Source organism: Dryobates pubescens, chromosome 18 (genome assembly GCF_014839835.1).
Source record: "Dryobates pubescens isolate bDryPub1 chromosome 18, bDryPub1.pri, whole genome shotgun sequence".
Lineage (NCBI taxonomy): Eukaryota > Metazoa > Chordata > Aves > Piciformes > Picidae > Dryobates > Dryobates pubescens.
This window is the reverse complement of record NC_071629.1, coordinates 5,688,820-5,703,221: the sequence shown is the minus strand read 5'-3', so window position 1 is coordinate 5,703,221 and position 14,402 is coordinate 5,688,820. Positions and strand designations below refer to the sequence as shown.

Below are 14,402 nucleotides of genomic sequence, written 5' to 3'. Positions count from 1 at the left end.
CCGGGCCCTGCCGCTGCTCCCGGTCACCAGCTCTCGCGTGATGAGGAACTCGCTCCTCCCGCTCGCCGCCCATCGCCGCCTCGGCCTGTCGGGGTTCCGGTGGCTGGATGAGGAGGGCTGGGTTTCCGCCGCCCTGTGCAAGTGTTTACAGCTGAGAACTCGCTCCAGGCTAGGAGACTCCCTGGCAGGGAGCCAGGGCGAGCTCCCGCTTTTGTCCCACACCCGCAGTCTCTGGGTTAGCAGCTGTCCTACAGAAACTGTAATTAGGCTACCACCAGTGGTACCCTGGCAACCATTTGCAGGTCAGTGGTAACTCCTTTTGTCCTCCACAACAGCCACGACACAGTCTCATAGTGGTTGCGCGGACTTGGTTTTGGGAGGAGATAAAAAACCCAACGTTGTAACCTGTGAATTTTTTTGTGGTTTTGTGTTTTGTTTAATCCATCCTCGGGACACTCAGCCTGGTTCTGCCCTGAACTGGCCCACTGGCTTTGGGATTTCGTTTTTTCAAGCACGACAACTTCCAATGTGTACAATGAGTAGTTTACTACGACTCAGAGGAGTAGATGAACACATTCACTCATCAATTATTATTTGCTTGTTACAGAAATCGTTATTAAAAATAAATAAGGAAATAGAGGATATGCCAACAGAGACCATGGCTGAAGTAACCAGTCCAACCCCGGCCCTGCCGCCCCGCGGGAGCACGGCAAGGCTGCTCTGCGCCGACGCTCAGAGTCCCTGTCCGGCGGGGCTCAGCATCTCCTGCAGCACCAGATGCAGCAGATGGTTCTGTTCTGCGCTCAGCAGCGGCCAGAGCTCGGCCTGAAGTGCCTTCAGCGCCTCCGCGTCCTTCTCCTGGCACGCAAGCACCGCCGACTGCAGCAGGAGGAAAAGCTCGGCCGGTAGGTAGCTCGCCGCTGGCGGCAGCCCTCCACCGGTCCCGGGGCCACCGCCGAGCCCAGGCCCCGGGCTGCCCTCGGGCGCCTCCCAGCAGTACTGTTCTAGCGTCCGGGCATGCTCAGGCAGCAGTTTGGCGGGGGGCGGCTGCAGCAGGAGCAGCAGCAGCACCCGAGACACCTCGCAACGCGCCAGCACGTCCAGGCACGCACCACCGGGTACACCGCCAGCACCCAGTCCGGCCCCGGCCAGCGCCTGTGCCCGGGTCAGCGCCGCCAGCGCGCCGGCGTAGTCGCGGCCCAACAGCAAACAGGAGGCGCGTTCAGCCAAGCAGCGCAGGGCCTCCAGGGGAAGCCGCGCCGCCGTCAGCAGCTCGGCCGCCCGCTGCAGAGGCGCGGCAGCTCGGGCGGGCTGTCCCGTGTCGCGCAGCGCCGCCGCCAGCTCTAGGCACAGCCCAGCCGCCAGCGCCGGCTGTCCCCGCTCCAAGTGCAAGCGGGCGGCGAAGGCGCCGCAGCTCTGCGCCGCTGCCACATGTTCGCCGAAGCCGCCGCGCAGCCCCAGGCGTTGCCGCAGGTCCCGCTCCTGCCGCAGGAAGAGCCGCGCCGCCTCGGCCAGGGCGGCCGCCTCGGCGGGCCCGTGGAAGAGGCTCTGGGCGCAGCGCGCTACGGCTAGCTGGCACCAGGCCGCGTACGGCAGGCTCTCCTGGGCGCGCAGCTCCCGCGCCAGCGCCGCGAACTGCTCTGCCGCCTCCGCAACGTTCGGCTTCCGCAAGAACCGCCGCCGTAGCTTAGCTGACACCAGCCGGTACCGCGATAGAAAGTCTCCGTCCCCACCGAGGCCCTGCCCGGCGCCGCCCGCCGCGCCGGAGCCCGAGCCACCCGCCGCCGCCAGCATCGCGCACCGCCCGGAACTGATGCGCCCCGGCGCGCACTACGCCGCCTCGCGTGCCGCCGACAAATCGAGGCCCCGTCCCGGGTCACGCGGGCTACCGGGCGGGGAGCTGACGGGGAAGGGCGGAGCCATGGCGCGGGGTGCGCCGCTGGGTGGGCAGTAGCGGCGCGTCCGTGTCGGGGCCCAGGCTGCCCCCTGCCGGTCCCTCCGCTGGCCCCCGTGCAGCCGTGTGCCGTTCCCTTCCTGCTGGCGCGCTCCAGAGACACCGCTCGGTTCCCTGCAGGAAGGTTGTCCCCTCCGAGCCAACAGAAAGGCAGCCAAGGGGACTGGAGACCTGCTTAGGGCCAATCACACAGCGGAATCTCTGTCTGCAGCAGCCCCGGCTGCGGGTGATAAATCTGTCTGCAGGTAACCAGTGAAGTTAGTGCAAAACCGAGGATCGTTTGCTAAGGGCGTTGAGTGTCTGTCCTCTGGGGCAGCTTGTGAGAAAAGGAGCTTTAAACCTCTCACTGACTCTTCAGCTTGGCCATCACGTTTTCAGAGCTGCTTTGGGACTCAGTACTGATGGTTCCAGACCCCAGCCACTGTCAGCTGCAGAATCTGAGGAATGTCAGAAACAAAATCAAGGGAGGACACAGTTCCGAGTCTCTCCTTCCACGCTTGCCTCACTCTTCCCTGCTGGTGCTTGCTGATACCTAAGTAGGAAGTGGCCTGAGACAATGTCAGCAGCACCAACTGATTTCCTCATCAGGTTGCTCTACCACAGCCCCCTCAAAACTCTGGTGTGTTTCGTACGTGTGCTGCCAGGCTCCTAGTTGTGAACCCCAACGCTGAACGAATCTCCAGCTCTTGAACAGAAGGAACTGCTGCAACGTGGAGGTGCGTCCGAGCGAGCAGCTCCCTGCGCTCCGTGAGCCCGCGGTGAGCGCGGGCGCCGCCAGGGGCAGCCCGGGGCGGGTGGCGCCGGGCGCGGATTGGTCACGCCGTGACGCGGGGCATGTCGGGAAGGGCAGGGCCTGCCGAGGGGCGTCCTTTCCGGTTCTCGCGCGGCGGCGGCGCTACCACGCGGGGCGGCCATGGCGGACGGGGACGGTGCGTAGCGGCGGGAACCCCCGGGATGGCGCCTCGCCCCGCTGGGCGCGGTGTGCAGAGGCGGAAGAGGGTTCGGTGGGAGGCGTCCGCGCGGGACTCGAGACCCCTATGGTGCCACGTGGGGAAGGGTTGGGGGTGAACGTACCCCGGGGCCTGGCCCGCTCCCGGCGCGGTGGGGTCGGCAGAGCCTCGGCGGGACGCTTAGTGTGTCGCTTCCGCAGGTTCCAGTGTAAAGAAGCGGCGGAAGAAGGACAAGCGTGTGCTGCTTGATGAGGATGTAGCGGTGAGTACGGGGCCGCCCGCCCTGGCGGAAGACTTGCCTGGGGTGCCTGGGGGCTTCCTCAGCCCCATCTGCGGCGGCACGGGCCGTGGGGCTTGGAAGGAGGTCTGGGTGTAACGGAGCCCGCCTAGATGGGTTACCCGGACCCTCCCCAGAGGCAGCGTGGCCGCTCCGCGCCTGGAAGCCGCGCCCGCGTGGCGGGCAGCAGAGCCGCGTGGTGGCGGTGGGGGTGGGGGGGTAGCGCAAGGCAGCGCCGGCCGACAAGTTTCTTGTCTCTGATCGGGAGTATTTTAATCTGCTCTTTAGGAGATTCAGCACACCGAAGAATTTTTAATCAAGCCCGAGTCCCGGATCCCCCAGCTGGACACGTCTCAGTGGCCTTTGCTGCTGAAGGTAGAGCAACTTGGTGGCTTCTTCCTGTGCCTGTTTCTTCTTTTGTCTTCTCGATGCAGGGCAGTGGAGGTCCACAGCTCGCTCTTTGTGTCACCATTCTCCTAAGAGCTAGCACGTGTGACACTCAAAGCAAAAGCCAACCCTCTGCATGCAGAAATCATGTTACCAAGTTTGTTCATCAGTCTCGTTTGCATACCTGCTCCATAGATTTACCGTTTTCTATGAAGACTCCACCAGATTTCTTAAGCTTATTCCATTTCTTTCTAACAGCGGCTTGTGGCCTGTTTAGGCTTAAAAATTGTTTGTCCCGAGTTTCTGTGGCAGTGGATCTATCCTGCATTTTAAATGTTGGCATTCTCCTTCTTTGGCATCTCTTTCAGTGCAGGTCTTCTGCTTCTCTTTCTGGAAAATGTGATTTCATTGCTAGGTCACTTTCATTTTGGAGGAGACTCTCTTGCTTAAATGTACAAGTGACTTTGTAACTGGGCAGATGTACTGGGGCAAAGCAATCTTGAAACCAAGGTGAGCTCAACAACATATCTAATTTTTGCCTGGCTCTTGCAGAACTTCAACAAGTTGAACGTGTTGACGGCACACTACACACCTCTTCCTTCTGGTGCTAATCCCCTGAAGAGGGAGATTGCTGACTATGTTAGGTGAGTGTAATAAGGGCCAGAGAGGTTGATATTTACTGCACAGTGAATCTTCAAACTGGATTCCCTTTGTACCTTTCTGCTTGACTCAGGTGCTTTGCTACTAACTAGTAAAGGTCTAAAGAGAACCCCCTGATTATTTCCTGTAAAGTTGTCTTGTTTCTGGGATTGTGGCTGACTTGTGAAGGGCTATGCAAACACTTGAGGAGTTCTGTGGGGTCTTACAGGAAGGTTTTTTTGTCTTCTAGGCTTTGGGACTGTTCATAGTTTGTAGCATTTGGTTTAGTTTAATGATTAGCAGTCTGGGGAGAAGAGAAATCTTTGACCACGGAAGATATCACCTGCACACAGCAGCTTTTGAAGTGTGCTTGCCGAGAGCAGCTGCGAGGCTCATCTCTTAGCAGCACAGAGGCATTTCATTGCAGCCATGGCAAATGCTGTCGAAACTGTTGTGCTCTTGCTCTGTTAGCTCTGAAGCTTAGCCCCTGCTCTCCTGTCATCATGCACTGTAGGTCTGGCTTTATTAACCTCGACAAACCTTCCAATCCGTCTTCCCACGAGGTGGTGGCCTGGATCCGCCGTATCCTCCGAGTAGAGAAGACCGGACACAGTGGCACTCTGGACCCCAAGGTGACTGGGTGCCTCATTGTGTGCATCGAGAGGGCCACACGGCTGGTCAAGTCTCAGCAGAGTGCAGGTATGTTTGCTGCCTGGCACCACTGGTAGTCTGACTTGGGGAGATGGGGACTTGAGGACACAGTGGAGATTCCTAGGACTGCCCTCAGTACCTTGAGCTTAAAGGTTGCTTGCTCTTCTCATTCCAAGGCTGTGAGGGCATCTTTCGTGCTTTCAGAGGATTTTTAGGGTCTTTTCTAATTGCCTTTCAGTGTCAGTTAAAAGGCTTCTGACAGACTGCTTTCATTTCCTGACTGAGCTTACAGCCTCTACCAGTCCAGTGAAATAACACTTGGTGAAGAAATAAACATATTTTAGATCAATTCTGTTGGAAGAATAACCAACTCCATGATAAACTGTATGCACTTCCTAGGAGAGGTGGTTGTGCCAATGTCAGGGCTGTGTGGATGTGTGGCTGTGAGGCAGTGTGGACCTTGAAGTCAACAGTAAATGCAAGTGGCCAGTCCTGACTGCTCTTGTCGTTCTTTCAGGCAAAGAGTATGTGGGAATTGTTCGGCTGCACAATGCAATTGAAAGTGAGGCTCAGCTTGCCAGGGTAAGTCTGGGCACACTGAACCATGCTGGCACTTCCCATGCAGTGTTCAGCACTGGTAGGAGATGAGAGGGTAGGGGCAGACCCACGGTGTGCTCTGTGTGTGAGGTGATGATGAAGTTTATCCATTCTCTGAGTGCAGTGGTGCTGCCCTCCTGCAGCACCCAGATTCCTGTTCTAGGGTCTGGGTGCTGTGCAGCCTCCAGAGACTCCTCCAGTCTCCCAGTGTCCTACTGGGGGCTGCTGTGGTCTGTGGCTGGCTGCCTGCAGGAGTGAAGTGGTGCCATCAGGGTTGGAGACCCTCTTTTGAGGGGCTTCATCCTGACTGAGATGAGGGATGATGTCTGATCACATACTGCCACCTAATGAGAAAGCTCAGCTCTGCTCCCCGGCAGCTGGGCTGGCATTTTGACCACACACATTGCTGGGTGAGATTTGCTTTATTAAACATGACCTCACCAAATTCTGCTGGACCCTGTAGTTTCTTACTATGGAAGTGGTTGTAGTTGCTGGAGACCCCAGGGTGCTCTTGTGCTGGGGCACAGGTGTGAACTGTTACTTCTGCTTCTGCCCTCAGGCCATAGAAACTCTGACAGGCGCCCTGTTTCAGCGACCACCCCTCATTGCTGCTGTCAAAAGACAACTGAGAGTCAGAACTATCTATGAGAGCAAGCTGGTGGAGTATGATCCTGAGAGAAGATTAGGTAAAACAAGGTTTTCCTGCTTTCTTCCTTTTAAGCTGACAATTGATATTTATTTTGTCCCTGCTTTTTGTGACACGGGCTGCTTCCTGGTTTTGGCAGACATCTGAAGACCTGAGGCCTCACCACCACCAAGCAGTTACTGCTTCATGCATGACTTTGGTGTGCTGAGAAGCAGATCCCACCTATTTTTTTTGTACTCCTTCACTGAGGAGCCAAATGATGTCAACTGGATGGCATTAGCACTCAGTGCAAAGATGACCTTCATCTATCACCCTAGGCTGATGGCTCTGTGAAGGGTTGGACGCATAGCTTCTCTTGGAGGGAGCTTCTTTTCTAGATGGGTGTTTAAATACTCTCCTGTTGTGTGTTTCAGGTATCTTCTGGGTGAGCTGTGAAGCTGGCACATACATCAGAACCCTCTGTGTTCACCTGGGTTTACTGCTGGGCGTGGGCGGCCAGATGCAGGAGCTTCGCAGAGTGCGCTCGGGCGTCCTGGGAGAGATGGTAGAGTGCTAGCTTTAACTGTAGCCAGCAGCTCTGAAATTGTCACAGCTGCAGGAGTGCCTTGAAATGTGCTGCTTTTGGCAGTGTGAGGAGGAGGTGCAGGGGTGTGGAGTCTCGTGAATAGCCCCAAAAGTGTGGGAGCCCTTGCTGTGGGTGATGTGTAACCAAAGCGTTGAGTTCAGTTCAGGGTGCTCACCTTGTTCTGGTAATTAAGCTTTGGGACACTGAGTGACTGGGAAGTGCACCATGGTGGCTGAAAGGTTTGTTTTATGCCACCTCTGATTCTCAGCCTACAAACCATGCATATGCCAGAGATTGAGATATGATGTCTGCTTAGCAGTCTGTGACCACATGGTGTCAGGGCACACTGCAGGAAACCTGCTTGGTTGAAGTAAGCCTGGGATATGCAGTCTTGTGTGACCTTGAACACTTGTACAGTCTTAACTCTGGTCATAGCTGGATCCTGCTGCTGGCCCATACTCCAGAACTAATTTCTTCTCCTTGCAAAGCAGGAGTATTGAAGTGCAAGTACTTCCCCATGCCCCTGTGCTTAGATGTAAGCACTGGCTATCAGCTGTTTCTGAATTCCAGGCGTTGGGAGCGTCAAGAATTTATTCCATGTCCCAGGTGGAAAAGCTCTTTGATAGGACAAGGGGCAATGGTTTCAAACTAGAGAAGAGCTGATTTAGATTGGATGTTAGGAATGAGTTCTTTACCACTGAGGGTAGTGGAACACTGGAACAGCTTGCCCAGGGAGGTAATTGAAGTTCCATCCCTGGAGCTATTCAGGGTGAGGCTCAGCAGGGCCGTGGGCAACCTGATGTGGCTGAGGATGCCCCTGCTTACTGCAGAGAGTGTTGGAATAGATAACCTTCAGAGGTCCCTTCCAACCTAAACCATTCTGTGATGCCATGATCTAGGTTTCTGCTCACTAGTCTATGTCTGGAAGTCTCAGGGTTTCTTCACATTCCAAAGTTCAGGGTGGGCAGTCTGCAGCCTAGATCCAGTGCTGTGTGAGAGCAGGAAGGCTGAAGTTCGTGGTGGCACCTGGAGCCGTTGTTGGAGAGCATTCCTGCAGAGCTCTTTCCGGTTGCTTTCTTGATGCTTCCGAGTTGGGCACCTGCGCTTTTTGCTCCCTTTCAGCACTCTGTCTGCTGTTGGGCTTGAGCTGTTTCCACTGTGGGGCTGGTGTTGGAGTTCAGAGGGGCTGTGGTGTCTCTGCAGGACAACATGGTGACGATGCACGACGTGCTGGACGCGCAGTGGCAGTATGACAACAACAAGGACGACAGCTACCTGCGCAGAGTCATCCTGCCCCTGGAGAAGCTGCTGACCTCCCACAAGCGCCTGGTCATGAAGGACAGTGCGGTGAGTGCGCAGGGGCTGCAGCCAGGGGCTGCACACTGGCCCGACTTGCACTGGTAGTGTGGTAAATGGGGGGGCATCAGGATCTGCTTGCTCAGCACTGTCCTGATGCTGAGCTGTGTAGGAGCTCGTGTGGGCCACTGCCAGATCAGCAGCAAGATGCAAAAGCCAAGAACTGAGTGGTGGAGAAGCTGCTCTCCACACCTTAGGAGGATGCTGATGGTTGTAAGAGATCTCCACCCATGTGCTGTTTGCTCTGCTGGATGCTTTGCTTGCTTCTTCCAAAGCCCTCAAGTTTCATATAGTGGACAATAAGAAACAGATACTTAGGGATATTGCTGCTGGGACACCATCCCTGGAGGTGTTCAAGAGGGGATTGGATGTGGCACTTGAAGCCATGGTTTAGTTAGTCAGGAGGTGTTGGGTGACAGGTTGGACTTGATGATCTCTGAGGTCTTTTCCAACCTTATTGATTCTATGATTCTATGACAGTGATGGCAATGGGAAGCTAAAACAGTGCAGGCACCTCTCACCTTGCTTTTATTCTGTAACAGTTTATAAGCTCTCCTGTTCCTTACATTTCCAGGTTAATGCCATTTGCTATGGAGCCAAGATCATGCTGCCTGGTGTCCTGAGGTATGAAGATGGCATTGAGCTTAACCAGGAGATTGTTGTCATCACCACAAAAGGAGAAGCTATCTGCCTAGGTATGGGACTCCTTGTGCCCAGCTAACTGCAGAACTAACTGACTGCATTCCAGTGAATGAACCACAAATGAGTCCCCATGTGCAGAATGTTTGAAGGGTGCTTCCTCATGGGGACTGTAGGCTCACACACCTTGTCATGTTAAGGAGCAGTGGCTGCATGAGTCCTTGGCAAGGTGTGAAGAGCACCTCAGCCTGGTTTCAGCTGTGTGATGCTCAGGTGTGCTCTGTGTGTGAGGTGATGATGAAGTTTATCCATTCTCTGAGTGCAGTGGTGCTGCCCTCCTGCAGCACCCAGATTCCTGTTCTAGGGTCTGGGTGCTGTGCAGCCTCCAGAGACTCCTCCAGTCTCCCAGTGTCCTGCTGGGGGCTGCTGTGGTCTGTGGCTGGCTGCCTGCAGGAGTGAAGTGGTGCCATCAGGGTTGGAGACCCTTCTCTGGGGGGCCTCCATCCTGACTGAGATGAGGGATGATGTCTGATCACATACTGACACATCACACTGAGCAGAGCATTGTAAGAGAGCTTGATCCAACTACCAGCTTCTCTGAAGTGACTCAGAAGGCTGCTTTGTTCTCACCAGGCTCTGTAAAGAAGCTGTGTGGGTGACAGGTGCTGACACACTGTACAGATGGGTTGTCACAGTGCTCAGTGCTGCATGGCCTCATGCTCTGCCAGACCTATTGGTCTGAGAAGCCTTAGAAGTGTAACACAGGCAAGCTTTCTGTTGTTTGCACTGCCTGCACTCTGGTCATCTCAGGCATGTGGCAAGCAAACCATAGTTTACTGGTAGGATTAATCTCCTCTAGTTTGGCTCTTCAGTGTTTTAGGAGCTGATGAAAGAGCAGCAACTGCTCCCTTCTGTGGTGGTGTGGTTCCTTGTGCTGCTTGGAAGTGCTCCAGCAGCCGCTCACAGAGCTCTTCCCTATCTGGTGCTGCTGCTGCTGCTCTGGGGAATGGTTAGTCCTGCTGTGTTCACTGATCCAGCACTGGTCTGGTTTAAGCTGGAGAGTCCTGTGCTAGGCAGGCAGGGTTAATGACTGATGCACTTGCTGCCTTTGAGCAGGACAACTCTGAGGTTAGTCCAGAACTTGCCTCCAGTGAGGTTTTAGGGTGAAATGGCACTGGTGCGGGGAGTTGCTCATTTATGTGCTGACAGAGACAGAACAGGCTGAATGCAGCAGGTTCCTGCATCACTGTTGCAGTTCTGTTACAGTTACTGAACTCTGCTTCTTCCTGCAGCTGTTGCCTTGATGACCACAGCAGTCATTTCCACCTGTGACCATGGCATTGTGGCCAAGATCAAGAGAGTGATCATGGAGAGAGACACCTATCCCCGCAAGTGGGGGCTGGGTCCCAAGGTGAGTGGCTCCTCTGGTCTATACAGCACCAGCTCTCTCCTGGTAAAGAGCCAAATGATGTGAAGTGGATGGCATGAGCACTCTGTGCAAAGATGACCTTTATCTATCACCCTATACTGATGGCTCTAGAGGGGCTGGGCAAGAAGCTGCTTTTCCTTCTGGTGCTGCTGCAACAGTGCCAAAGTGCAGACTGTCTTATGAGACACTAAGTGGTGCCTGGAGGGCAGGAGCAGTGGGAACAGCTGTTGTTGGGTTCTTCTCCCATCTCAAGCATGGGGTGGTCATGGAAATCAGCAGGTCAGCAGTGCTGCCTTCACTGCAGTCAGGCTTGAAGCTCACTGCCAAGTTGCTGTGGCTTCTTCCATTCTTGTGGTTCAGCAGGAATGCAGAAAGCCATGGGGATGCATGCACATCGTTGGTTTGGCTTGTTCCTGGGTTACCTCCTCTTGGGCTGGGTGGCTGAAGCCCCAGGAAGGATTTCTCCTCTGTGGAGCTTCAGTCTGACTTGCACTTTGCTCTCAGGCCAGCCAGAAGAAGATGATGATCCAGAAGGGCCTGTTGGACAAGCATGGAAAGCCCAACGAGAACACACCAGATACCTGGAAGGAGGAGTATGTGGATTATAGGTGGGTACAAGGCATGTGGCTCCCAGGGAGTCCCCTGTGCAGTGAGGGCTGGGCTGAGTGCTGCCATCTGTGCTTGGAGCGTGTTGGGCCTGGCCCAAGGCTGTCAGCTGTTCTGGACTCAGGGGTGTGGTGGCACTCCAGGGACAGTGCTGGAGAGAGAGGCCCTGAGCAGATGGTTATCCCTTTCTAGCCTGTGCTTGTGGTTTTAGAGGGAGTCAATCTGCTAAATTAAAGAGGGGAGGCCTTGCTGCTACCCAGCCAGCTGGCCCTGGTGCAGGCTGCAGGTCTTCCCCACACCAACCTCCCCACCCAGTGCATGGCACTGGTTACAGAGGCCGTGAGAAGGGGACAGAGCTTTGTACTTGTAGAGAGCAGCAAGAGGCAGCAGCTGCCCTGCTCAGCCTGGGGATTTTTCTCTTGCAGGGATGCTTCCAAGAAAGAGGCAGCTGCCATTCCTCGAGCTGTTCCAGAGGTGGAGAGGACTCCAAAAGTGAGTACCAGCAGCACCCTCTGGAGGCAGGGCTGTGGGGGCCCTGGGGAAGAGTGGATACACACTGGGGACCTAGTGTCCCAGTGTGGTGTGGTTGTGTGGCCAAGAGCTAGCTCTAGGGTGACCTGTTTAGGGCCTTACCCTGAGTCTCTGGGACACTGCTTTGGGTGTTCTGTGGCACCATGAGCATAAGGTCTGACCTGTGGTGCACAAGCTGCAGCACCTAAGGAAGTGCTTTGTATGGAGCCACAGTGGAGAACCTCTCTGGAGTCTACAGAGAGTTGCAGAAATGTCCATGCAAGACTTGTATGTAAAAAGTCAGTGATCTGAGGCTCTAAGTCAGGCCTTGAGCATGCATTTGGAAGGGTGCAGCAGTGTTTCACACTCCAGGGCATTTTGGGTAGGGGATGCAGTTCCGGCAGGAGCTAATCCCGGGCGGCGTATGCTGGAGGGGAGCACTGGCAGTCAACAGCTCACCTTCCCACTCAGAGCACTGCTGACTGCAGAGCTTAAATCAGGCACAATAGTTGGCAGTGGGCTTGCAGAAAGTTTTGCCATCCCTTGAGGTGCATGGGCAGATGGGGTGGCTGACACTGTGTGTTCCCCTGACAGAGGAAGCGAGAGCCGGAGAGCGAGAGCGAGGAGGCCGTGAGCCCACCGTCCCCTGCCAGCCCACCACCAGAGGAGCTGAGCAAAAAGGAGAAGAAGAAAAAGAAGAAAGAGAAGAAGGCCAAAGAGGCAGCTGAGAGTGGAGGAGAGCAAATGGAAGTGGTATGTGATTGGGTGCTGCCATGGTATGGTTCCAGGCGTGGCAGAGAATAGAATAGAATTAACCAGCTTGGAAAAGACCTTTGAGATCATGGAGTCCAACCTATCACCCAACACCATCTGATCAACTAAACCATGGCACCAAGCACCCCATCCAGTCTGGAACACCTCCAGTGATGGTGACTCCACCACCTCCCTGGGCAGCACATTCCAATAGCCAATAACTTTTTGTGAAGAACTTCTTCCTAACATCCAGCCTAAACCTCCCCTGGCACAGCTTGAGACTGCTTACAGTCTAGAATACCTGTTGGGGACGTGCCTCAGCACCCTGCTGTGCATGTTCCCAGGGTGCCAGGCTCCCCACAGGCAAAAGCAAGGTGGCTCTGTGGGGACATTTGTGAACTGAGCTGGTTGAAGGTGGTGGGAGGTGGGGCAGGTGAGACTTGTGGGGGTGCATCTGCAGTGGGACAGCCATCTGTGCTTTGGGGCAGTTGGTAGGTACGTGTTCCTGGCAGGCCACCAGCCCTGTAAGTGCCCTGGTAGGAGGATGGTGCCTGGCATGGTGCTGGCATTCACTCAGTGTGCTTGAGTGCCTGTATGGCACGAGGGAGGCTTGTGGCCATGGAGAGCCTGCACTGCATCTGAAATGGGGCTGTTCTTCCTGAGATGAGCAGTGGGAGATTGTTCTTTTTTGACTCCTTGCAACCTTTTCACAGACCTGTGAGACCAGCACCAAGAAAAAGAAGAAGAAGAAGAAACAAAAGGAGGCAGAAGAGAGCTCAGAGTAAGCCACTGGACCTGCCCGCAGCAGATGGCCTCACTGGCCGAGAGGGAGGAGTCCTAGGCCTTGGGAAGAAGAGGACTGGCCGCACAGCAGAGGGGCCAGCAACTTCCAAGTCCCTTTCCTGCTGTGCATAGGAGTGAGCAGGAGTGTTTGGCCACGATACCCCTTGCCCCTCCTCATCCTGTTGTAAGGGTTGCCAGAGGAGCGGGGTGCCCGGCTGCCCCTGCGCTGTGTTGCTCCCTGAAGCCGAACGCTGTGATGCCAGGGGAAGTGCTGTCTTCAGGGAGGCTGCAGCTCCTGGCTCACTCTTGGTGTCTCTATTTTCACCCTGGAGGGAGGAATGAGTTTTTTTTCCCCCCACCCCTTGTGTCCTGCCTCTTTCTTCCTTTTCTTCCAAGATTGGAATTGCTACCTGACAGCTGCAGAATGTGTTGGTGTCTGAGGGCCTGGCTCTGGCATGGATTTTGATGAGGACACAGGAGTTACTTGAAGGCCCCTTCTTGGTTTTTATCTGGCCATATGTTGGCTTGAGGCTCAGCTAGATAAGATGAAATAGTCCCCCCCAGAGACTCCTTTTTTCATAAATGAATTAGAAGATTCAATTCCTCTCACTTCATAGCATGGGAACTGACTTGTTAGTGGCCAGAAGTGGTCAGCAGGCTTTTCTGAAGGGCTGTTGAGGCTGAAGTCCTTCTGAGGAAGAACTTGGCCAGAGGCAGCTCTAAGGGGCTCTGGGTGTGGGGGCTTGAACGGTTTCAGAAAGCCTTGTCCCAGTTTCCTTATCTGAGGTGGACTGCTGAGGGAGGGGGGTCTCTCCTCTGTCACAGGGCTAGTGCTGAGCCAGGGTTTAGCCCCTTTTTCACAGAGGATCCAGGCTGCTTTTTAATTGGCTTCATCCCTGTAGAGGTTGTCTTGGCCTTGTGCTTCTCTTACCCCTCTGACTTTCCTCCTCTTGAGTGCTACAGCTGCATGCAGGCAGTGGGGCCTGCAGCTGGTGACTGTCAAACCTGAGCAGGAAAAAAAACAAGAAGTCCCATTTTTTTATTCTTTTTAACATAAAAATAAAAAGCCTTATTTTTAAATGGGTGATTTTCTTGCTTATCCAGGTCCTGCAAGAGGTTGGTGAGTGAGCAGGCAGCTTAGCACCACGGGTGTGATGCAGCTGGGAAGCTAAAGAGCTGCCCCTTCCCCCCAGCCTTAGTGCTGCTCTGCTAGCTGCCCCTTCCCCCCAGCCTTAGTGCTGCTCTGCTAGCTGCCCCTTCCCCCCAGCCTTAGTGCTGCTCTCCCAGCTGCCCCTTCCCCCCAGCCTTAGTGCTGCTCTCCCAGCTGCCCCTTCCCCCCAGCCTTAGTGCTGCTCTCCCAGCTGCCCCTTCCCCCCAGCCTTAGTGCTGCTCTGCTAGCTGCCCCTTCCCCCCAGCCTTAGTGCTGCTCTGCTAGCTGCCCCTTCCCCCCAGCCTTAGTGCTGCTCTGCTAGCTGCCCCTTTCCCCCAGCCTTAGTGCTGCTCTCCCAGCTGCCCCTTCCCCCCAGCCGTAGTGCTGCTCTGCTAGCTGCCCCTTCCCCCCAGCCTTAGTGCTGCTCTGCTAGCTGCCCCTTCCCCCCAGCCTTAGTGCTGCTCTGCTAGCTGCCCCTTTCCCCCAGCCTTAGTGCTGCTCTCCCAGCTG

General features: G+C 55.3%; 2 protein-coding genes and 5 non-coding genes across 7 annotated transcripts; 6 read left to right on the top strand and 1 right to left on the bottom strand.

Annotated features, from left to right (window-relative positions):
- Positions 1–605: 605 nt before the first annotated feature.
- On the bottom strand, positions 606–1,897 carry F8A1 (coagulation factor VIII associated 1). The gene has a single exon (XM_054169412.1). It carries the CDS (start codon positions 1,792–1,794, stop codon positions 733–735), a length of 1,062 nt encoding a protein of 353 aa, XP_054025387.1. The 5' UTR covers positions 1,795–1,897; the 3' UTR covers positions 606–732.
- Positions 1,814–12,904, top strand: DKC1 (dyskerin pseudouridine synthase 1). Its single transcript, XM_054169794.1, has 16 exons — positions 1,814–1,950; positions 2,649–2,994; positions 3,089–3,166; positions 3,470–3,556; positions 4,121–4,212; positions 4,722–4,906; positions 5,376–5,440; positions 6,015–6,141; positions 6,515–6,645; positions 7,870–8,013; positions 8,597–8,717; positions 9,954–10,072; positions 10,595–10,698; positions 11,122–11,188; positions 11,801–11,959; positions 12,673–12,904. Exons 1-16 carry the CDS (start codon positions 1,814–1,816, stop codon positions 12,742–12,744), a joined length of 2,034 nt encoding a protein of 677 aa, XP_054025769.1. The 3' UTR covers positions 12,745–12,904.
- LOC128898121 (small nucleolar RNA SNORD17) lies at positions 5,541–5,789 on the top strand. Its single transcript, XR_008462715.1, has one exon. It is a non-coding gene; the product is annotated as a small nucleolar RNA SNORD17 (small nucleolar RNA).
- LOC128898124 (small nucleolar RNA SNORD83) lies at positions 6,353–6,428 on the top strand. Its single transcript, XR_008462718.1, has one exon. It is a non-coding gene; the product is annotated as a small nucleolar RNA SNORD83 (small nucleolar RNA).
- Positions 6,808–6,943, top strand: LOC128898127 (small nucleolar RNA SNORA36 family). Its single transcript, XR_008462721.1, has one exon. It is a non-coding gene; the product is annotated as a small nucleolar RNA SNORA36 family (small nucleolar RNA).
- On the top strand, positions 8,948–9,197 carry LOC128898122 (small nucleolar RNA SNORD17). Its single transcript, XR_008462716.1, has one exon. It is a non-coding gene; the product is annotated as a small nucleolar RNA SNORD17 (small nucleolar RNA).
- On the top strand, positions 10,122–10,197 carry LOC128898120 (small nucleolar RNA SNORD83). The gene has a single exon (XR_008462714.1). It is a non-coding gene; the product is annotated as a small nucleolar RNA SNORD83 (small nucleolar RNA).
- Positions 12,905–14,402: the final 1,498 nt, after the last annotated feature.